Source organism: Myodes glareolus, chromosome 4 (assembly GCF_982192425.1).
Source record: "Myodes glareolus chromosome 4, mMyoGla1.1, whole genome shotgun sequence".
NCBI lineage: Eukaryota > Metazoa > Chordata > Mammalia > Rodentia > Cricetidae > Myodes > Myodes glareolus.
Window position 1 is genome coordinate 103,821,827 of NC_142029.1, and position 25,352 is coordinate 103,847,178.

At 41.6% G+C, this 25,352-nt stretch overlaps 1 protein-coding gene across 1 annotated transcript in view; it reads left to right on the forward strand.

The window, feature by feature from the left end:
* The window catches only part of LOC125408356 (uncharacterized), a 51,560-nt gene that overhangs the window by 21,872 nt on the left and 4,336 nt on the right, over positions 1-25,352 (forward strand). Inside the window, exons 4-6 of the mRNA XM_048446611.3 lie at positions 11,000-11,103; positions 19,375-19,501; positions 23,118-23,210. Of these exons, the coding sequence (XP_048302568.1) occupies positions 11,101-11,103; positions 19,375-19,501; positions 23,118-23,210 (223 nt within the window). The 5' untranslated portion in view covers positions 11,000-11,100. The remainder of the gene's footprint in view (positions 1-10,999; positions 11,104-19,374; positions 19,502-23,117; positions 23,211-25,352) is intronic.

The following is a 25,352-nucleotide window of genomic DNA, read 5'->3' on the forward strand; positions in this document are numbered from 1 at the left end:
ATATGCCTATGATGACACAAGAAGCTTCAGAACACCAAATAGACTGGATCAAGAAAAACGTCCCCTTGCCATATAATCAAAACACTAAACATACAGAATAAAGAAAGAATATTAAGAGCTGCAAAGAAAAAAGGCCAAGTAAAATATAAAGGAAGACTTATCAGAATTACACCTGTCTTCTCAATGGAAACTGAAAGCCAGAAGGTCTTGGTCAAGCATTATCTAGACATTAAGAGACCACAGATGAGAGCCCAGACTACTACTATACCCAGCAAAACTTTCAATCACCATAGAAGGACAAAACAAGATACTCCATCCAGATTTAACTAATACCTAGCCACAAACCTAGCCCTATATAAAGTACTAGAAAAAAAAACTCCAACACAAGGAAGTTGGCTACATCCACAAAAACATGGACAATAGATGATCTCATAGCAGGAAATCCCAAAAAGGGAAAAACACACAAAATAACATCACCACCAACAAAAACTAAAATAACAGAAGATAGCAATCACTGGTCATTAATATCCCTTCATACAAATAGACTTAACTCACCTATAAAGAGACACAGGCTAACAGATTGGATATAAAAACAGAATCCATCCTTTTGCTGTATACAAGAAACACACCTCAACCTCAAAGACAGGCATTACCTCAGAGTAAAGGGTTGGGAAAAAAATTTTCCAATCAAATGGACCTAAGAAACAAGCTATCCTAACATCTAACAAAATAGACTTCAAACTAAAATTAATCAAAAGGAACAAAGGTCATTTTAAATTAGTCACAGGAAAAATCCATCAAGAGGAAATCTCAATACTGAACATCTATGCCGCGAATACAAGGGCACCCTCATATGTAAAAGAAACACTTCTAAAGCTTAAATCATACATTAAACCCCACACACTGATAGTGGGAGACTTCAACACTCCACTCTCACCACTGGACAGGTCTGTCAGACAAAAAATTTAACAGAGAAATAAGGGAACTAATATGTTATGACTCAAATGGACTTAACAGACATCTATAGAACATTTCATCCAAACAAAAAAGAATATACCTTCTTCTCAGCACCTCATAGAACCTTTTCAAATACTGACCACATACTCGGTAACAAAACAAACCTCAACAGATACAAAAAAATTGGGATAACCCCATGTATCTTATTAGATCACCATGGCTTAAAATTAGAAACCAACAGCAACACTAATTTCAGAAAGCCACAAACATGGAAATTAAACAGTGCTCACCTGAAGCATCAATGGGTCAAGGAAGAAATAAAGGAAGAAATTAAAGTCTTCCTAAAACTCAATGACAATGACCACACAACATACTGAAATTTATGGGACACAATGAAAGCAATGTTACAAGAAAAATTTGTAACACTAACTGCCTATAAAGAAACTGGAAAAAATCCCACACTAGTAAATTAACAGAACATTTGAGAACTTTAGAACAACAACAAAAAAAACTCACTGAAGAGGACTAGATGGCAGAAAATAATCAAATTGAGAGCTGAAATCAACAAAATAGAAACAGAGAAAACAGTACAAAGAGTAAATGAGACAAAGAGTTGGTTCTTTGAGAAAATCAACAAAATAGACAAACTTTAATCCAAGCTAACCAAAAGGCAGAGAGAAAATATCCAAATTAACAAATCAGAAATGAAGAGGGGAACATAACCACAGACACAGAGGAAATCCAGAGAATCATCAGGTCTTATTTTGAAAACCTGTACTCCATAAAATTGGAAAATTTAAAGGAAATGGACAACTTTCTGCATAAATATCACTTACCAAAATCAAATCAAGACCAGATAAGCAAATTAAACAGACCTATAACTGCTGAAGAAATAGAAACAGTCATCAAAAGTCTCCCAACCAAACAAAGCCCAGGACCAGATGGTTTCAGTCAGAATTCTACACGACTTTCAAAGAAGAACTAATAACAATACTCCTCAAATTATTCTACACAATGGAAAGAGAAGAAACATTGCCAAACTCTTTTTATGAGGCCACAATTACCTTGATGCCCAAACCACATAAAGACATTACTAAGAAAGAGAATTACAGACCAATCTCACTCATGAACATTGATGCAAAAATACTAAATAAAATACTGGCAAATCGAATCTAAGAACACATCAGATCCATCATCCACCATCATCAAGTCGGCTTCATCCCAGAGATGTAGGGATGGTTCAACATAAGAAAATCTGTCAATGTAACCTACTATATAAACAAACTGAAAAATAAAAACCACATGTTAATTTCATTAGAGGCTGGAAAAGCCTTCAACAAAATACAACATCCCTTCATGATAAAGGTCTTAGAGAGATCAGGGATACCAGGGGCATTCCTAAACATAGTAAAGGCAATATACAGCAAGCCAACAGCCAGCATCAAACTAAATGGAGAGAAACTCAAAGCGATCCCACTGAAATCAGGAGCAAGACAAGGTTGTCCACTCTCTCCATATCTATTCAATATAGTTCTTGAGGCCCTAGCTAGAGCAATAAGACAACAAAAGTAAGTAAAGGGAATACAAATCAATTGGAAAAGAAGAAGTCAAACTCTTACTATTTGCTGATAATATGATAGTTTACATAAGCAACTACAACAGTTCTACCAAGTAACTTCTACAACTCATAAACACTTTCAGTAATGTAACAGGATACAAGATTAACTAAAAAAAAAATCAGTGGCCCTGTTTTACACAGATGATAATTGGGCTGAGAAAGAAATCAGAGAAATATCACCCTCACAATAGCCACAAATAACATAAAATCAGAGTAACTCTAACCAGACAAGTGGAAGACTTGTATGACAAGAACTTTAAATCTTTGAAGAAAGAAATTGAAGAAGACATGAGAAAATGGAAAGATCTCCCATGCTCTTGGGTAGGTAGAATTAACATAATAAAAATGTCAGTCTTAATAAAAGCAATCTACAGATTCAATGCAATGCCCATCAAAATCCCAGCAAAATTCTTCAAAGACCTTGAAAGAATGGTACTCAACTTCATATGGAAAAGCCATAAACCCAGGATAGCTAAAACAATCCTGTACAATAAAGAAACTTCTGGAGGCATCACAATCCCTGACTTCAAACTCTACTTCAGAGCTGCAGTACTGAAAACAGCCTTGTATTGCCTTAAAAACATAAAAACAGGAGGACCAGTGGAACTGAATCAAAGACCTAAATACCAATCCACACACTTGTGAACACCTTGTTTTTGACAAAGCAAAAAATATTAAATGGAAAAAAGAAAGCATATTTAACAAATGGTGCTGGCATAACTGGATATCAACATGTAGAATAATGAAAATAGATTCATATCTATCACCATGCACAAAACTCAAGTCCAAATGGATCAAAGACCTCAACATAAAGCCAGAAAAGTGGGAAGTACACTTGAATGCATTGGCACAGGAGACCACTTCCTAAATGTTACCCCAGTAGCACAGATGCTGAGATCAACAGTTAATAAATGGGACTTCCTGAAACTGAAAAGCTTCTGTAAAGCAAAGGACACTGTCAACAAGACAAAACAACAGCATACAGAATGGGAAAAGATCTTTACTAACCCCACATCAGACAGAGGGCTGATCTCCAAAATATACAAAGAACTCAAGAAATTGGACACCAAAAGAAAAAATAATCAATTTTAAAAAATGGAGTACAGACCTAAACAGAGAACTCTCAACAGAGGAATCTAAAATGGCTGAAAGACACTTAAGGAAATGTTCAACATCCTTAGCCATCAGAAAAATACAAATCAAAACAACTCTGAGATTCCATCTTACACCTGTAAGAATGGCCAAGATCAAAAACACTGATGACAACTTATGCTAGAGAGGTTGTAGGGAAAAGGGAACACTTCTGCATTGCTGGTGGGAATGCAAACTGGTCCAACCCCTTTTGATGTCAGTGTGGCAATTTCTCAGAAAATTAGGAGACAATCTTCCTCAAGACCCAGCAATACTACTTTTGGGTATATACCCAAAGGATGTCCAATCGTACCACAAGGACATGTGCTCAACTATGTTCATAGCAGCATTGTTTGTCATAGCCAGAACCTGAAAGCAATCTAAATGCCCCTCGAACAAAGAATGAATAAGGAAAATGTGGTACATTTACACAATGGAGTACTACACAGAAGAAAAAATAATGGCATTTTGAAATTTACAGGCAAATGGATGGATCTAGAAAACATTATATTGAGTGAGGTAACCAAGAAATAGAAATATTATATATACTCACTCATCAGTAGCCTTTAAACATAAAGCAGAGAAAACCAGCCTACAAATCACAATCCCAGACAACCTGGACAACAACAAGAACCCTAAGAGAAACTTACATGGATCTTATCTACATGGGAAGTAGGAAAGAGAAGATCTCCTGAGTAAATTGGGAGCATTGGGACCTTGGAAGAGGGTTGAGTCAAAGGGGAGGAGAGGAAAAGGGAGGGGAACAGAAAAATGTAGAGCTCAATAAAATCAATAAAAAAAATTGAAAAAAAAGAAAGAGAAGAAGAAATAGGGGTATTACCAAACACCTTCTGTAATGCCAGTATTAGTCCAATTCCAAAACCAGACAAAGGCACAGCTTGCACACACTTACAGTAATTGGACTTCTCCCAGCCATGTTATACAATGTCAAAACAGAGCAGTTAATTGAAATGGAAAGAATCTGACCAGTGTGAGAGCTGGGCAGCAGCTTGCGTCTGTTTCCCGTCTGAGAAAACTAATGAGAAATGCTACCACAGACACTTTCTGTGATCTGTACTCTGTACCTCTTCAATTTTCTTTGTCTTTTGCTTCTCAGAAGAAACATTACCCCAAATTTCAAATTTTGAAGCGAGAAGAAAGTCTTGAGCATGGGTGTAGTGTACAAGATACAATGAGAAATAGGAGATGGGATGAAAGTGTGTTGGTCTCTAGGAGTTGTTGAAGTGTGTTGCATAGCAGCAGTTGGGTGACAGTGTGTTCTACAGTAGGAGAAGGGTGACAGTGTGTTCTATAGTAGGAGAAGGGCGTCAGTGTGTTCTACAGTAGGAGAAGGGTGATGGTATATTCTACAATAAGATAAGGGTGACAGTGTGTTCTACAGTAGGAGAAGAGTGATGGTATATTCTACAATAAGATAAGGGTGACAGTGTGTTCTACAGTAGGAGAAGGGTAACAGTGTGCTCTCCAGTAGAAGGGTGACGGTGTGTTCTACAGTAGGAGAAGGGTGACAGTGTGCTCTGCAGTAGGAGAAGGGTGATGGTGTGTTCTACAGTAGGAGAAGGGTGATGGTGTGTTCTACAGTAGGAGAAGGGTGATGGTGTGTTCTACAGTATGAGAAGGGTGACAGTGTGTTCTACAGTAGGAGAAGGGTGACAGTGTGTTCTACAGTAGGAGAAGGGTGACAGTGTGCTCTACAGTAGGAGAAGGGTGATGGTGTGTTCTACAATAAGATAAGGGTGATGGTGTGTTCTAGAGTAGGAGAAGGGTGACAGTGTGTTCTACAGTAGGAGAAGAGCAACAGTGTTGGAGAGTAGGATTTGGGTGACAGTGTGGTGAACAGTAGGAGATGCTAATACATAACAGAGAGTGTGTTAGAGGTAAAGAGACGTGAAGTTCCTGCTCATTGCTGCGTCCTATTCAGAGAGGTACTGGTAAGGTTCACTAGAAGAGAGTTCTGTTTTCTATATCAGCTTAAGGATGATCTTCTGAGAGGCCAGTTTTAGTGGGCAGTGAGAATCATGTCAGGCCTTCTTCCTGAGTCTTCTAAGGTGATGATGATAGGACTCGTGATCAGTATGTGAAGCTGAGCCCCCAGCCAGGGCTGTGAGACAGATGTCAGTCATTGCATCATTTCCAGAACAATAAAGGCTCCAGAAGGCTGTGTGTACAAGGACAACAGTGTTGGAAGTAACCTGGAACCAGAGTGTGCTGAAGTTTATGTGAGCACAGTGCACACCAGCTTTAGCCGGTTACACATGGTGATGTGAGGAGACAGGGCTGTAACTGAATGGAGGGGGAACAATCTCACTACCATTCTTTCCCAGCTCTGGCCAGAGGGCATTCTTCTTGATGGTTGCAGTAGAGATTTCCCAGAGGATGCAGTGGCAACAGAAGGTCATGTGCCTGTAGTAGAGAGGACTCTAGGGAGTCAAGAGAGGCTTCTCTTCTCTCCCAGTTATAGGCCTCTAAACAAAGCCAGCGTGGAGTCTTTCTCCAACCCTCCTCTCTTTTGCCACCGTGCTTAAGATGACTCCATTAGAGAGATCAGAGGAAGAAACTTGAGGATCTCAGTTCAATGTGATTTGGGGTTGGAAAGTAGTAATTTGAATAAGTAATAGCTGAGACGTGTTAAAAATATTATCATGAAGGGAATGGAGAGATGGCTCAGTGGTTAAGAGCATTGGCTGCTCTTCCAGAGAACCTGGGTTCAGTTCCCAGCACCCACATGACAGCTTGTACCTGTCTGTAGCTCCAGTTCCAGAGGGCCTGACACCCTCACACAGACACACATGTAGGCTAAGCACCAATGTATATTAAATAAAAACAATCTGCTAAAATATTATCACGGCCAATACTAAGGGCTGTTGGAATTCTGTTCCTGCAGCCATGTGGTGAGAGAGTTGGAGGCAGGTAGCTATGGGTCCTAGTGACTCTAGATTAGGGCCCAGGAAACAGGCTAATTCAACATCAGTGTAGGTCTTTGGGCTTTCAGTGCTGACCGCTATACTACCCTGATGGTTCGGAGTTTCACTTCTTTTGTGGCATCTTCTTTCCTACTGACCTGATGATGCTGAACCCTGTCACAAATGATTATGTGGGGATGAGTGACACTTGCATCAGCAACTTTGGACGGTAGCTGCTGGCTTGGGAAAAGGGCCGCTGTACTGAGCCCTTGAACTCTGCATGTGGAGAAACTCCCTTCACGAGGACAAACTAGGATTAGGAGCAGTGAGGTCCTCTGTGAGTCACAGTTTGGACGGTTGGAGCTGCTGGGCTGTCTGAGTATCACGGTGCATGTGTGGAGAAGCATGGACTTGTGACCCGCCCGACCTCCAGAAGCAGAAGTGGCTAATCCTCCATTCCCCCATCACAGTGCCAGATTCTGGGGTTATATAGGCGTGTGCTAAAATGCCAAGCAATGCTTCCATCTTTTCCCAGGACTTGAGACCCAGAAACCTTTATCTAGGGCCCCAGGCCCCCTAGAACAGAATCCTCCAGAGCCCCAAGGAAGCTGGCGGCTGAGGTTCCTCCCACCTCTCCTCAAGGCCAGCGACCTCTCTCATCTCACCTGCTCAGCTTGGAGACATCTAGGAGCTGCCTTGCTTTCCCATTGCCATGTTGTTCTGAAGCCCCGGATGGAAGAGACCCGATGGGGCTATGGGCCCCGTCAGAGCTGTGAAGGGCTGGTCAGCATGTGGTTACTTTTGAAGTATCGTCCCCGCTCTTCTGGCCGCCGTTCTTCACTTCCTTCCACCCTCGAGCGGCCACCATCGGCTTCTTCACTGATCGCTACAGTCCTCTCCTCCATGGCTGGCCTCCCACCTGCCTTCCCGTCGGCTCCTCACAGTGAATAGAGGCTTCCGTTCTGATCGCACCTCCTCCCATCCAAGGATGCAGTATCATTTCATTTTATTTAAGGACACGGCATCCCTGTAGCTAAGGCTTCCTCAAGCTCCTCATCCTCCCGCCTCTGCCTTTCATCTGTGTCTTCTGACCTTTGTATCTTCTGCCTCCTTTTGCTGCATCTCCATGCTCTCTTCATTCTGCTCTGGTCACACCATCCTCAGTGCTGAGCTTCTCAGACTTACTAAGCTAATTGTTTCCTATGGCCTTTGCCCAGGAAACCCTCAGCCTGGAATGGTCCTGCCTAGACAGATACAGGGCTTGGTCCAGTCAATTTGTGTCTACTCAAATTCTCTGCCCTGTGATCCCTTGCCTCATTTTCCTCCATGTTATTGTGTGGTTCGTGGATACTCTTTCGCTGTCTGAATCTTCCCTGCTAAAATGTTTCCTTCCCCAGCAAAGACTTCATTCTCTCACTGGTGCCTAGAGCACAGCTGGTAAGGTGCATGTATGCAGTGACCATTTGCCAAGTGAATACCCTCATCGCAGCAGTCACCCTCAACTTCACCCCTTAGTGGGCCATGGCTCTCTCATCTATGAAGTGAGGGATGTGAACTCAGGGCTGTCAAGGTCTCTGCCAAATGCACATCAAAGTCAGCCTCCAATCCAAGATACTCAAGAGCTGTATATGGAGCACAGGCCTTGGCTAAAAGGAGGAAGGACTCGGTGGGATGGAGACATCGTTCTCGGGCTTTTGCCAATGGAAGGGTCAATCGCCCAGCTTTTAGAAAGGCCTTTGATTTCATATAACCCGGGAAGTCCCCTCTGTCAGAGAGATGCTTGCTCATATCATGCCTGTCTCGTGGGGATGAGAGCATCAGCTATGCAATGGCACCAGGCTGGTCATCTACAGTCTCCTGACTCTCACTATGAAAGCTGTGTGACCTCCAGGATTCCCTGTGGGGCAGTTGGGTCCCTGCTCAGGTGACAGAGAGTCTTTTCCATTGAACCCTTCTGCCCGCTTCCCAGTGATCCCCAACTAGAATAGTCGTGCAGTCGATAGCAAAGCTGAGTGCATTTGTGAGTGTGCAAGCATGTGGATGTCAGGACAGAGCTGAGCACAGCAGCGCTGACTTTACCCATGATGCCTGGCCTTCATTTTAAGTTAGCCTAGCCAGGGCTGGAGAGATGGCTTAGTGGTAAGAATGTTTGTTGTGGGGCTGGAGAGATGTCTCAGGAGTTAAGAGCACTGCCTGCTCTTCCAGAGGTCCTGAGTTCAATTCCCAGCCAACCACATGGTGGCTCACAACCATCTGTAATGAGATCTTATGCCCTCTTCTGGCATGAAAGCATGCCTGCATGTAGAATACTGTATGCGTGCTAAATAAATCTTATTTTTTTTTTTAAAGAAGAGAGAGAATGCTCATTGTGTCGGGTGGTGGTGGCTCATGCCTTTAATCACAGTGTTTGAGAGGCAGAAGCAGGCAGACCTCTATGAGTCTGAGGCCAGCCTGCTCTACAGAACAAGTTCCAGGACAGGTTCCAGAAGTCACACCGAGAAACTCTGTCTCAAAAAACCAAAAATAGAAAAAAAAAAAAAAAGAAAGAAGAAAGAAAGAATACTTGTTGCTCTTGTAGGGGACCCAGATTCAGTTCTCAGTACCCACTGATGGTATAACCTTCCATAAATCCAATTCCAGAGACTCTGACCCCTCCTCTGATCTTTGAGGGCATCCAGCACACATATGATGCCCACACACATATACAGGCAAAACATTCGTGCAGAAAATATTTTAAAAATACTTTAAAGTGTCTGAGCTGGTAACGATGGCCATACACCTGTAATCCCCAAATTTAGACTCTTTTTTAAAAAAATATTTATTTATTTATTATGTATACAATATTCTGTCTGCATGTATGCCTGCAGGCCAGAAGAGGGCACCAGACCTTAATACAGGTGGTTGTGAGCCACCATGTGGTTGGCTGGGAATTGAACTCAGGACCTCTGGAAGAGCAGGCAATGCTCTTAACCGCTGAGCCATCTCTCCAGCCTCCCAAATTTAGACTCTTGAAGAAACAGTATTGAGTTTGAGCCTATCCTAGGCCACATAGACCTGCATTGCCTCAAAAACAACTTCAGATGTAGCTCAGTGGAAGAATAGTTGCCTAGAACTGAACGTTTAGGAGCTGGGGCCATGGCTCGGCAGTAGGGTGCTTGGCTAATGTGTGCAGAGGGTTGTGTTTCATCTGTAGCAGCACTGGAACAATGAGGAGTCAACTGCCCTTTACTGCCAAATTCTTGCTAAGGCACAAGCATGCAATGGTTATCCAGAATATAATTCCAACCTCCACATGATTACTGTGAGAAAATTACAATCTAAAAGTCTAAAATTGTATTGGGGGCATTTAATCCTTAAAGAAGAGGGCAAAGACGGTACTAAGTGAATATAAATTATATGAATATGGTTAAAAATATTTTTAGGAGAACTATGAAAGTTTTGGTGAAAGCAAAAGTGAAGTTTTTAATACCCATACAGTAAACAAGCCTGAAAATGTACTGAGAGACAGGCAGTGTGCACAGTGTGAAGAAAAGGTGTGAACTTACCCTGGGGACTGGGCTCTGTGCCCTTCACCCCAGCAGGGCTTTACTCTGGGGACTGGGCACTGTGCCCTTCACCCCAACAGGGATTTACCCTGGGGACTGGGCACTGCCCTTCACCCCAGCAGGGCTCTTTGTGACTGACCTGTTATGACTGTTGCATTGGTCCCAACACCACAGTCCCTGGTGTGGGGAGGAAGAAAGAATTAACAGGAATTGAGCGCTTAGATGAGTTAAGTTTCAAAAGACGTAAGCCTGTGCTTCAGAGAGTGTCCCCAGCCTGGAGTGTGAATGATTTGCCCACAGGGCTCGGCGATGGGCACTACACTGACTCTCAAACAATTTCCTAAGTGACAAAGCTGGAGGGGGTAGTGGGTAGTTGTACAATCAAACAAAAAATTTGATTTAAAAGTCACAATGTTCTCTTGACTCCGTGGGAAGGAAAAATTGCTCTTGGAAGAACATGAGATTTTTCTAGAAGTTATGAAATATTAAATGGTTGCATACCTTAGTGTCTCAGAATAACAGTTTGTTCTGTTTCAAGGTGAGCCTGGTTTAGGAGGTGCAGTGCTCAGGAGTCAGCAGTCTCAGCACTGGAAGCATAAGAAAGGCTAATAATTCGAGGCCAGCCTCTAATTGGGCCACAGTGATAGCTGCAGTTTGTGCTGAGCTGGAAGCTCTGCCTTCTGGCTCCATCCCCCAAGGCTTTGTGCCACCTATTGTTACTCAGAGTCCAAGGGGTGAGAAATAAAACCCTGTCTGACCCAGCGCTAAGGTGAGGAATGTCTAGTCTTTGTGTCTTAACAAACCATCATGTGATCTGTCTTCAGGTTCATCTTGATCAAGAGGCTCTAATGCCACTTCTGTTTCCCGGTGACATGCTGCTCCCCTGAGAACCACAGTGAGGACACTGGGTGCCCTGGAACCGGAAATGGTGAGTCTATGGCACGTCTCTGGCAAGAAACACAAGCCTGATCGTTCTGTGGGCTTCTTATTTACATTTCACAAACATATAATTTACATCATGGTTTAATGAATAAACACATTTTGCAAATCGGTTTTCTTTGGGCAGGACCCCTGGTAGGTAACCCTGTGCTCCAGGGGATGGCCCTACCTCCAATGCACACTGGGATTCTGTGGGTTATTTAAGGAAAAGAAGGATGTGAAGTTGGGATGGAGAGTTCCAGGGAGAAGAAGGGGTGGGCTGGGTGTGGATAGATAAAATGCATTGTCTAGGCTGGCGGTGAGCACTTGGAAGGCAGAGACTTTGTCAGTGGTCGAGGCGTAGGCAGTTCCTAGCCCAAAGGCTAATTGTGCCAAGAAAAAAACAAACTCCAAGTGGAGTATCTTTGGTGCTCAATATTCTCTTGGGAATAGATTGGTGTGGTCAGAAACAATCGTGTCTCACATCAACATAATTTTAAGTTATTTAAATGCCATGATCTACAGATCCTTGAAGTGGTTGAAGATTACTTAACTAGGCAGAATACAATCTCTCTGTATCTAAAGAACCTAATTAATCTGACTATATGTATAACAAACATGAATAACTATTGGCCTGTAATACTTAATACCTGTATAACTTAAAGACTAAGACTTCATATCAGAATATTAAATAATCTGTAAACAACTGTGAAGTAAATGAGGACAGTGACCTCAAAATGTAAACAATGTATAAGTATCTTGATCATAGGTAGAACTATATAATGCAATATAATAAATATATCCTAAAAATCGTATCAATATTCAAAATGTCTTAAACAGAGGTAGAAACATGCATGTATTGCATGTATACAATTGACAAAATAACTTTATTTTATTTGCATAGGTGTACAAATATTGCAAACAAATAACAAAGATAATTTGAACTTGTATCAATATACAAGAATCTATACCAGTGTAAATTGTCCATAAAGAATAGCTCACAAGTATTCATTCTAATACCCACTATTAGTAGTAGTATGAATAAGTTCACACTAAATTACCTATTATCCTATTCAATTTTTCCTCTTTTTTGATTCATTTTTATGTCTATTTTATCATCCAGACCATTATGGTTTTTTTTACAGTCGGCATTGGATTTTTTAAATTTTTTTTGATGAGACATGTTTTCCACAGTAACTGGGGATGATTGGATCATGTTCCACATGAATCCAAAAGGAGTTTCCCAATGGCATTGGCTTCGCTTGTCTGTCTTTTGTCAACCTACACTTATTGGTTTAATGTCGGCCTTTGCAACATCTTCTACATACACCTGAAGGCTGAGTTCTCCTATTCTTGCCATTCCCAGAGGAGATATTATTTCTAGAAACTTTTGCCTGCAGTCCCTTTTCAGATGCTCTATTGCACCACAGTTAAAACTTTTGACATTTTGGCATCTCCTCATCCTGTTGGAAACTGCTTCTCCTATCCAAGCTTTAGTACTATAGTCAAATGTCTCAACATTTATCGTATGTAAGATTCATTTATCTCTTGGTGCTGATCTAACCTTTAAAGGCCCAAGGATCTTTTTGCATTTTAAGTTGGCATTTTCAAAAGCCAAAGATTCAGTGAATACACATCTAACTTCTGGGTCTGTTACTCCTACTTGCACAGCCTTAGTTAATCTTTGTAAAAAGTCACTAAAGGGTTCTTTTTGGCCCTGTTTAACCCTGATATATGATTTAATTCTCTTTCCTGGTTTCTGAATCTTGTCCCAAGCTCTAAAGCTGCTGTGCTACACAGGGACAAAGTGTGTTCATCGTAGAGAGCCTGGTCCTGAGGATCAGAGTAAAGTCCCTCGCTCAGAATTTGATCTTGGGAAATATTAAGTCATATTGCATTTCCCTGTTTTTCTAAAATTTTTGCTTCTTCTCTCCAATAACATTTCCAAAGAAGCTGCGGTCTATCTTCTAGGACCACTGAGATTAATTAAAGCCAATCTTGTGGGGTCCCTAACAAACGGTGAATGGAGGCCATAATTGACTACTGTTTGTCAGATTTCTGTAGACCACTTATATGGATGGGTTTCCATGTATATTTTTTGACTGCCTTAGGTACTTGATGTCAGATGGTCTTTCCGAGGAGATCACTGGATAGGCAGGTAGAACTCTGGGTAAGATATCCCAGAGCATGGTATGTATTGATGAGGCTAAATTTTGTCTTTGTACCTTTTGTCCCTGGTCATCAAATTTGATAAATCTTTCAATCTTTTTAAATCATTTTACCTCTGCCTTTTGTAAAGTCTGGATCTCTGTGAAGTCTGTTCAGTAAAGATAATGTCATCCTTGGATGTATTTTTATGGCATACATATTACCTTCCTGAAGAAACTATCTGTCAATCTATTATAATTGTCAATAGATTTTGATTAATACATGTAAGAGTATGAATTCTCTCAGACAATGTCTCAGCACCCTCTGTCACTGACTGGGTTTTATCTGTCAAATTGGTCATATCCTTTTTTAAAGTGCTAATAATTTTCCCTTTTAGCTGGCCATTATCAGTCTGTAATGACTGTATCATTTCTAAAAGTTCCTCATTCTTGGCTCTATTATCAAACCATTTTTTAAAGGTTTTTTAAGGAGAAAATATGGAAGGCAAAGCTAATCCCTAGAATTAAATATAGTGATGTAGAGGGGAAATAACATAATACTTGCATAATACTATTCATGGTATAAGTAAAAAACTGTTGAGCTCTTGCATCATTAAATTATCTGTCATCTTGACCTTATAAATTACAAATTTGACCTTACAAATCTCACCTGTAATGAGTTGGAGTAGGTGCAATAACCGTTACCGGACAGTAGGTGTCGCAGCTGTAACTCTGTGGCCGGCTTGAACAGTTCGAATTGCTTTTAGCGTGTTAGATACTGAAAAATATGCTCAAATTAAAAGCGGTTATTCAGTGCAAATAACAAACTTTGTGCTCGGTGGAACAGCAAAGCGGCAACACCTGGGGAAGCCCACGCCTCTCCTGCACTTCCCCAGCCTGCCAGGGAAGCTGGACCCAGAAGGGCACGGAGGCCAGAGACTGCTGCTGCAGAGCCGCATCGCGGGGTGCTACGCGGGGCCTGGCAGTGGCTGGCTGAAGGGTCAGTGCCCAAATACCCAGATGCACCATGCGGAGCCTGGCGGCAGCTGGCTACAACTGCAGAGGTCCGGAATCCCCCCAAGCCCCACTGTTGAATGACACGGGTTGAAGAAACCCAGGCTAACTCCAAGATAAACAAATTATATTTACTTTATTATAAGGGGCAAACTTACAAAACAGGAACAAGACGTCCAACCGCAGTTGCATAGTGCGGGAAACACAGAGAGAAAGAGCCCTGGGCAGGCAGGCAGCTTTTCTCTAGGTACCCAAAAGGTCACATCCTAACCTGGTCCAACCTCTTGAAAATCATTGGCTAACAGAGATTCCCCATCAGTGCTGTACCAGAAACCAGAGTCCTTGACCCAGACCAGTGACTCATGGCAATGAACATTTGCAAGTAAAGCTGAGTGGACAAAGGGCAGACTGTGATGCACCTCTGCCAGTGCCACCGGGGTGAAGGAAGAGCTGGTGGAGAGGTGGAAAAGCTAGAGAACTGAGGAGGTTTTTGTTCCGCTTTGTTCTTGTATTTTTGTTTGTTTGTTTGTTTTGTTTTAAATTTTCTTTTGGGAGGGCACTGCATGGGTGAGGGGGACTGGAAAGTGACTGGAATTAGGGTACAAACTATGAAATTCCCAAAGAATCAATAAAGAAATTATGCTTTAAAAAAAACACACAGTAGACTCTACATACCAACCACAGAGAGTCCAAGAAGGAGATAATAGAAGTACTCCCATTTACAATAGCCTCAAGATATATAAAATATCTAGGAATAACCCTAACCAAGGAAGTAAAGGATGTCTAGAATGAAATCTTTAATGAAATCTCTGAAGAAAGACATTGAAGAACTCACTAGAAAAATGGAAAAACCTGGACTGGTAGAACTGAAATTGTGAAAATGGCTGTTATCATTCATGATGCAGGTGACCCTGGCAGGTCCCCTGGCGGGCAGGGGATGGATAAGCCACGCAGAGAGAGCCTAAGTATAAAGTTTATTTAGTGGGGATTGGGAAGGGTAGAAGGTATAAGGGTAAGGATTATAAAGGGGAGATGGTGCAGGAGAATTGTACGTATTCTGTCAATCGTGTTTTAAATAAACACTGATTGGCCAGGCAGGAAGTATAGGTGGGAAAATCAGACAGGAAGTAGAAATGATGCAATGAGAACAGGAGAATTCTGGGAAGGAGGAAGCTGATTCCTTCTACTCCTACCCAGATCACCGAAGCAGCAGGATGTGATCTGCCAGCTGGAAAAGGTACTGAGCCTATGGCTAAAATAGATCAGAAAAATGGGTTAATATAAGCTATAAGAACTAATAAGAAGCCTGACCTAATGGGCCAATCAGCTATATAACTTATGGAAACCTCTGTGTGATTTTCTTTGGGGCTAAACAGCTGTGGGAACTGGGCAGGACAGAAAGCACAAACAAGCAGGTCCTTCATGTTACAGGGAGAGAGAAAGAGAGAGAGTTAGAGGGACAGAGAAAGAAAAGAAAGGAAGAAAGGGAAGGGAGAGGCAGAAACTGCCGCTTCAGAAGAAGGATGGAGAGAGAGGGAGGAAGGGAGGGAGGGAGGGAAAGAGAGATGGAGAGGAGGCAGTAGATCAGTAGATCTGTTTGGCAGGAAGGGGGAGATTGGGAGTGGGTGGGGCTTGTCTCTTAAAAGGATAGGTGATAGGGCAGACCAGCATATCTATTACAACAGACTGTTCTACCAAAAGCAATTTATAGGTTCAGCACAATCTCTGTCAAAATTCCCATAGTGTTCTACATGCCCACATGTACACACACATACATGTGCACAAAAATAGGTAGATAGATAATTCTGAAATTCACACAGAACCACAAAAGTCCTAGCTAGGCAAAGCAATCCAAAACAAAGAAACGTGCTGGAAGGACGGTTATAGATTTCAGGCTATGTTACAGAGCCATGGTAATGAAAACGACGTGGTACTGTCACAAAACAAACATGGAGGTCAGCAGAACAAAGTAGAAGATCCAAACATGGTTGCATCTAATTATAGGCATCTCAGTTTGTCAAAAGATGTCCCAAAACGCATTGGAGAAAAGACAGCATCTTCGATAAATGATGCTGGGAAAACTGGATGTCTGTACAGCAAAGAGTAAAATTAGCCCCTTATCTACCACCCTGCATGGAAGTCAACTCTCAGTAGATCAAAGGGGTCCATGTGGAGCCGGGAGCACTGGAACTGTGGGAAGAAAGCAAGGTAGCGCCCTATCAGATGTAGTGTGGGAAGTGAGCTTTTCAGTATTTCCCAGGAGCTAAGGCCAATGATTGACAATAATTTATATCCATACTATACAAAATTCTCTAAATCAAAGAGAAAAAATGCATCCAAGGAGAGTTTTCAAAAAGAGAAATAGAAATGTGTAGGAATATCTCAGAAACTGTTCACTATCCTTAACAATTGGGGGCATGCTATTTAATACTACTATGAGATTTTATCTCATGCCAGACCAAGGGAACAACAGACAGCAAATGCTGACTGGTATGCAGAGAATGGAACCCTAATTCACTATATGGGGATGCAAACTGGTGTAACCAGTGTGGTGAATTCTCCAAAAGCTAAAATCAGATCTCCCATATGACCCAGTTACACCACTCCTTGGCATATACCCTAAAGATGTATATATTATTGATTGAAGCATTATTAGGATAAGATACCTCTTTTGGAAATTGTGTTGGGTGTCTGTAAGTTCCTGGCTTCCTGATAGAATGCAGAGCGAGGGCCTTCTTCTTCCCACGTCTGGTAATCCTTTGTCTTTTTGGGTAGCTGCACCTCTGCCCTAAGGCTCACCTCTTGTCCCTGGGCTTTCCATATGTGTAGGAAGCAAGCTATCAAATCCAGAATGCTGACCATCCTGTGTCTGGAGACGAAGTCCTAAGATTCTCCTCCCTGCAAGCATTCCCATGCATTAAACCCCTCTTCCCACATTGCTATTAAGTATTTGTTTCTCCTGGCGCATGCTTTATACAGTCAGTGTTTTGTCTTTTTCTCAGCACTGGAGCGAAGACTTTTTAAAGAATGCTATAATTACTTACGGGCATTTTCCATAAGAGCAAAGCTGAGAAGATTGACTTGATTTCATATAAACAATCTTTGTATTTCCTCCTTCCATAGACTCAACCCTTGTCAGACTGCCTGTTGATTGACTGTCCCCTCAAACCTTGTATGCATGTCCAGTGCTTCAGCATTGCGACACCACCATGTCATCTGCAACATTCATGTTCAATTCATGTTCAAGATCCACACAACTGAGTCACCAAAGAGATCTCAGTGATCTGTGTTGTCTCCTTTTCTGTAACACCACTAGGGACTGGAGACCATGGAAGACATTATCCTCCAAAATCATTTGTCTCTCTGAGCTGCAGGGAGATTGGCATGTGCCTAGGTCCCTTTCCTCCAGAGCTGGGGAGTTTAGCCTGTATTCCCTCCATGTGAGTTTGTTAAAGCTGCAGTATTCAGAGCAGACTAGATTTCTGTAAGGTAAGGCTAAGGTAAGGTAAGGCCTGGGCTCAGGAAGGTCTAAGATCTGCCAGATTGCTAGAGCTTTCTGTTCTTTCTGCCCTGTTCATTTCTGTGGGCAAGTACGATAAAAGTTTGATTATTGGCAGCAGCAGTAAGGAAACCTTGTTTGAAGTTACCTTCCAGGAGGAAATTCTGTGAGTTTTTGCCCTCTTCTGCCCTGGTTCCTTAGGATGAAGCCAGTGGAAACACACACTGTGTGTAGAATTCCATTTTTTTTTTTATCTGTGCTCTAGATGGACTTGTGTGGATGAAACAGCAGAGTTTAGGTAACTGTCTTTCTCCCTTCAGAGTGATGTTAGTGGTTCGGAATTGTTTTTTCATTACAGAGTATACTGGCCCAATGTAGAACTCATGCTTGTGTGTGCCCTGACATTCCAAACTCATTTATATGGTTGTTGTCTAAACTATACAGAATTTGGAAGTCTGTAGATCATATACTTTTCAGAAGGGCCTCAGATATGTATAGATATTTATTGCTTGTGTCCATGTGTAGAGGAAAAATCAAGTTTCTACTACTTAGGACTTTTAAAACATTTTGCATGCATGACCACTTTTCATCTGAGTTATTTTATATGATCCTAGTATACAAATGGCTCAAAGATTTACTGATGAGAAACCATAAAGAAGTTATTTTAAAACAATTCTTTGGTATACATACAATTTTAATTAAAGATGAAGGCAAGGTGCATACTAAGTCATGAAAGGCTTATGTTTCTAACAATACAGTTCAGATATGTACTAGTTTGATGCTTAGATGAAGAATATTGAAAATGTTAAATCTTTCTATAATTAAGCCGTCATGTCTCTGTGGGAGTGGGAAATGTATTTACAATAGAAACAGCATAGTTTAAAACATACGCGTGAGCCAAAGCTTTTCTGGACATTTTCCCTGGAGGTGTGCGGTGGACTCATGGCAGGAAGGTGATGAGTGCTCTTACAACAGCTACCCCAAAGTCCCGTGGGGCAGCACGGGTGAGCGCTGCCCCACACCCCTTAGATTCATACACACTTGATTCAGAATTAATTTTTGGTTAACACATATTCAGGAAACCTTAAGTGTTGACAAATTTTCCCCAACATCTACACCAGTTTACATGATTCCGTGTGGATTCCGCAGTTGCACCAGGCTCTGGGAATTGAACTCACGGCCCTGCCATCCACTTGCACTATACCACAGCGGGGTGCTCCCAGCCCCAGCATTTGCCTTTGCATTGTTCTGCTTTACAGATTTAATGTCATTTTTATGTGGTTACATGTATCTATGTCTGTCTTTTGCTCATAATAATACAGACCATGTATTACAGACATGTAATAATACAGACATGCGTGTGCATGTATTCCTCTATGAATTTGTGTTTCTGTTGTAATTCCTTAGAAAAGTTTCTGGTCATATTTTTTTGAATCACAAGATTAACACATAGATAAGACTTTTGTGTTGATTTTTTTCTTCTATCATAATACAGAATTCAAAACAGGCTACATTTTTATAAGTCACTGATAAGACATATATACACATGAAACAATCAATTCCTATTTTCTGTTCCTGAGGCTGAGCACAGCTTGGATTGAAGACAAATTTGTCGTTCTAGGTGTTGGTGTCATTTGAGGACGTGGCCGTGGACTTCACCCGGGAGGAGTGGCAGGACCTGGATGCTGCTCAGAGAACACTCTACAGGGACGTGATGCTGGAGACCTACAGCAGCCTGGTGTCCTTGGGTGAGTCAGACTCCCATAGTTCTCAGAGGTACCAGTTGTAGAATTGTTGCTTACTTTTAATGCTAATTTGATATTGTACATTTTAATTGGCATGGCAATGATACACATGTATAAAGAACAGTGTAGCTTTGTAATGCACATCGTGTATAATGATCTGGTTGATGTTAACTGATAGTGTATCAGCCCTGGGTTCACTTGTTTGTATTGGGAACATTTAAATCTCTCTCATGTTATTTTAGAATATTTAGTTGGTGTCGTATATTTGTGTGCAATAGTAATAGTATTGTAGGACTTACACTAGGCCTCCCTTCGTGCTGTATCCTGCTGATGCTTGCCTTCTCCCCCTCCCCATGCCCTGTGTCTTGCCCTTGCTCTAGTCCCTACTGTTTTTCTCTCTGTTTGAGGCCACCTTTAGTTTGCAAGTCTGATGAGAACACAGAGGACTTTTCATTTCGTGCCTGACTCATTTCTTCTACACACTGTAACTTTCCTGGAGAGACTTAGGAAAAATGTGTTTGCTCCAAATACAAATGGAGTTTTATTACCCAAAGAAAGAATTCATCAGTGCTTGGTGAATATATGAGTTTATTGGGTTTATTTAGTGAGTAAATGTAACTCTCAGATATACAAAAAAAAAAAAAAGCAAAAAAAGCCTCCAGCCTTAGTTAGTTCTTACTTACAGTTTTACCAACCTACAGGTGGGCAAAAGTGTGCCCAGGCTGGAATCTCAGCAGAGAAATTCATGATAGTCTCGTAAGGGGATGCTACCAATCCCGGTCCCCTCCATATCGTTACGTATCTTTGTTCATTTCATTGCCATGACTTTGTGCCAAGATCATCCTGTGTTTTAAGATGGTGCCAATCTTTTGAAGCCCAGAATAACAGCCATACTACGGATAACAGAATGGCCTGCTTGCCTGCCACTGTGACCGATGTTATTTTAAATTTGTATGTGCCACACTTCTCTACTTACATTCCTTTGTTGAAGAATGCCTATGTCAGAGTTCCCTGGAGACGCTGAAGTCACTTCCTTTGACTGTGTGTGGCCAGCAGTGGCACAGTGTTGATGTCATTCTGGGTCCAGTTTTTACAACCATTATATTGTATTTTCAAGTGGCTGCACTAACATATATTGCTACTATCTGTTTGTGTAACTTTTTAGCATTTTTATTTTGTATATTAAAAATAACATTCTATCTATAATTCAGTGGTAAGGCATTTGGGAAAAATTTCTTTCAATTTTACTTGTAAACGTATTTGTATATCATGTTTGGAAAATATCAATTTAGACTGTTTGCCCAGATTTAATGAGAGCTTTCACTTTTCTGTGTTTAGTGAATGAGATCCTTTATATGGTCTAGAATTTAATCGCTTGCTGAATAAGTAATTTTCCAGTATTTTCTCATTCTAAACATGACATTTAGTCTAATATAATCTCATTTGTTGGTTTTGCTTCTGTTGACTGGATTGGCATATATTAAAAGACTCCATCTGAATCATTGTTCCAAGTTTTAGAGTTCCAGATCTTACATGTAATTCTATGATCCATTTGTAATTGATTTCTCTATATAGTATGAAAAGAGTCTAGTCTTTTGTTTGTTTTCAATACAGTGATCCCTTTCTATAGCATGTAAATATCCAGGTTTCGCAGAATAATTGATTCGTGAGAATGTACTTCTTTTCTGAATGTAAGTTCTGATGCCTCTGTTGAGTGAGAAGCTGGGGAGTGCATGTGCACCTCAGCTCCCTAGCCCTCTGGTGCCATGGGAAAGGGAAGATGTGTTTTAGCTCTAGGAGGTCAGAGGTTTCATGTGACATTCTTTTGGGCCTTTTTATAACGTGGATTCTTTGTTGAGAGAGCCTTGTAGCAGGGAACACATTGCAGGGCAAGGCTTCTCAGCTCAGTAGGAGGAAAGGTAGAGGATGACACCTCAGTACCCCTGCAAAGTGTGTTCCAGTGAGCTGGGTTCCCTTAATGCCCCTGCAAAGTATGTCCCAGTGAGTTGGGTTTCCTCAATACCCCTGCAAAGTGTGTCCCAGTGAGCTCCTTTCTTTCCCCTTTAACTTTACCTGCTGATTGCATAGCAGAGCACTGACCAGCACCTGCCCACCTGGTCTCTGGAGTGCATTTTTGATCCATACTAAATATGCGTGGATTTTGTTTTGCTTTATTCTTAACTGTGTGTACAGAGTGTTTCGTGCTCGTTCATTTCTATATGGAAGTACTGTGTCTCTGGCATGAGGCTCACTTGGTCATTTTTGTAGTAGTTATGTCCTCATTTGTTGCATTTTCTATTCTGTGGAGATGATTTATGTCTTTATTTGTTGGAGATATCAGATCTGTCATTTGGATCTTGTGTCTTTATCTGGGTTGAAAGTCATTGTAATAGCTAGTATGTAACGTAACCACTGGGAACTTGGCTCTTCCTGTAATAGGTGATCATTTATAAGTGACTGTAGGCTTCCTTCTTTGTGTTTTTAGGATTCTCTTTGTCTTGGAGTTCTTCTAGTTTGGATGTAAGTGATTTGTTGGTCCAAATCTTTTAGGTTCTATTGGACATGCCTGTCTGCGCTTTTATAACCATTCTCTTTTCTTCTGGAACACAAATAATGTGAATGTCTGTTTTCTTAAAAGGACCATGTTGCTGGGTGGTGGTGGTAGCACACGCCTTTAATCCCAGCACTTGGGAGGCAGAGGCAGACAGATCTCTGTGAGTTTGAGGCCAACCTGATCTACAAAGCAAGTTTCAGGACAGCCAGGACTGTTATACAGAGAAACCCTGTCTGGAAAAAGGGGGGTGGAGGGAAAGGAATTATGTTCTCATATATATTCTTTTATTTTTAATTTTTTTTGTGTATGGATATTTTGCCTTTTTTAAATGTCTGTGCACCACTTGTGTGCCTGGTGTCCTTGAAGGCCAGAAGAGGGCGTTAGAGGTGTTGGAGCTGGAGCTTCAGATGGTTGTGATGGGGCAGCCTGTGCTTGTAACTACTGAGCAGACTCTCTAAACCCTGCCTTCTCTTCTTTCCAATTCTTTAATCTGCTTTTCTTGTTTAAGGTAGCCAGTCTTTGTCTCCGTGTTTCTCTCTGCATGGTCACTCCAGCTGTGTGTTTTGTTTTTTCCTTTGATCAGTTGAGCTCTTCCCTTACAAATCTTCTGGGTGGTTCTTTCTTTATGACTACTTTTCTTTTTTAATTTATCCTTTATAGCAGTCAAATTGTCTCTCGAGTTTCCTTAAGTCAGCGCTTGTACATGACTGCTGGGGACTGAGCTCAGGTCCTTGTACTTCCATAACAGGAACTTTACCCACTGTTCCACCATTTCCCTGGGAGGTTTCTTAAAATCCTTAAGTGCCACTTGGGGACAACACGTTCATCAGTGGAGAGTGTGAGTGAAAACCTACTTTAATAAAACTGTGTAAATCCCTGAGAGCTGGGCTGTAGCTCGATTGAGCGACTTTCCTACCTTGTGTAAGGCCACAGGTTTAGTCTCCAGCGCACCCAAAAAATAAATAAATAAAAAGAAAGAAAGGAAGGAAGAAGTGTCTAATCGCCTCCCATCAGTGGCCTTGATTAGCACTTGGTCACAACCCCTGCATTATTTCTCATTCACAGGGCGCTGCATGACCAAACCTGAGTTGATCTTCAACTTAGAGCACGGACTTGGGCCGTGGAGCACAGCAGATGGCTCGGTCTGGAGCCTCTCAGGTCAGTGAATGAACGAGGAGAGAAAGGGTGGGATACAGGGGCCATCAGATTGTTCATCTCGGACAGGTTTTCAACAAGATCCGTCTAAACCCAGTCCTGAGGACAGCTTGCCTCCTAGACCAGACACCTGTCCTATCCGGTTTCCCCGACGTTCTGTGTTAAACTACCCGTTTCTTGATGTTGAGGAATGGCTTTTTGTTGTTCTGCCGCTCTTCAGAACGACCCGAGGCTTTCCCTGGGTCTCCCTTCCCTCTATCACTGTATGGTGTAAGTTAGGCTTTTATTGACATTATTTCAGTACCAGCTTTTTGACTAGTGCTTGTCTTTGCAATTATCCTGATCCTTAATCACACACAAATTCTTCTCCTCTTAAAATGCTTCCATATAGTGTGAGAAAAGTAGAGCAAGGTGCATGTGTTGTGGTGAGATAGACAGCACAGAGAATGTTTCTCAGGCGCATAGGGGAGAACATGGGGCTTTAGAGGGGGAAATAGTAAAGAACTTTTCATTTATTTCAGTTTTACTGTGCGATGACTATTTTCCACATTTGCCATGGAGTACACACGTGGGTTTGAATTTAAGCCTAGCTAGGGAATCTGATTAGAAGCCACCAGCCAAACAAGAGTCTAGTTTGGCTGTACTTGTGTGGCCTGTGGACAGAGGACATCAGAAGTCACAGGGTTGGATGACACACGAGCTGTGGAAATCTGAAGTCGGAGTCACAAAGGTGAGCGTGGAGTGAGCCGAGAGAAGGATGGAGAAAGAGCCCTGCGCAGTCACCGAACACTGGAGACCAAAAGCCGAGGCACGCTCAGATGAGTTGTGGATGAGAGAGAGTCCCGAGAGAGAGAGAGAGAGAGAGAGAGAGAGAGAGAGAGAGAGAGAGAGAGAGCTTGGTCAGTAAAGTGCTTGCCTTCAAAGGCCGCAGACCTGAGTTTCTGTACACAAGTACAAAAATTAAGACATGGTTTGGGGGCCCATGGTTGTAAACTTGGTGCTTCGGAGTTGGAGACAGGCAGACCCCTGGGGCTTGATGGCCAGCCAGTCTCATAAATTGCTGAACCTCAGGTCCCAGTGAGAGACATTGTCTCAAACAAGGAAGCAATACCTGAGGTTCATCCTCTGAGTTCCCCATGTGTGTGCACACATGTTCATACACACAAACACACGGCCTGTGAACCTACATGAGCCTGCATGTACAAGGTCATTTTAACTCTTGTATGAAAAATTTGACTTCTTGGGTAAGAAATTCAGCAGAGTAATTCTGAAAAAAGATACAATCTCAGATCTGGGAAAAGAAAAAGCTAAATTAAAAACAGAAACAAAAAACACTCTTTGGAAAGTACACAATGGGGAAGAAATAATCTCAGTGATTTGTTTAAAGAAAACATTGAGCAAGTGTAACAATTACATAGTAATAAGGGGAAGAAAGAAGAACGGTTGTCAGCACTTCTAGACCGAAGAGCTCTTGGGAAGTTTTATGCGGTATCTAATCTGTGAATCTTTTATTAAACAGTGAATTGAGAGTAAGGTCAACACGAAACATACTCCATGAAATTAGTGTATAATATTATACAAACCTTGGCCAAGAGACAGGTGTCCACATATACGGTATTTACAACTACAAGTTGGTAGACTCTGAGAATACTTCCTCAGAGGTTGTTATAGTTAAGATGTCCAGAGGACAGAATATGGGCAGAGTATTGAAAAGTATAAGCAAAATGTGTGGTTAGTTTGTTTGGGTTTGGTTTGTTTTTGAGACAGGATCTCACTATGTAGCTCTGGCTGGTCTGGAACATTATGTAGATCCAGCTGGCCTTGAACTCGCAGAGATCTCCAGAATGCTGGCATTAAACATGCGTGCCACCACGCCCAGTAGTTCCTTTTGAATATAAGTCTACTATCATAGCTGATTAACAGAAACTCTGAATTCCAGAAAGTATAGTCTTTGGTGTTTTTAAACCCTGAAAATATAAACTGCCAATCAAGATTACTCTATGAAGCAAAGTCTAAAATCAGATAATGTTATGAATTTCTGTGATGAGCATAGATGGAATCACTCCATGAATGCTAAGTCACTATTACAGAAGATACTTAAAACAAAGTAACAACATTCTTTTTGTAGAGACAAGCCACAAGCAA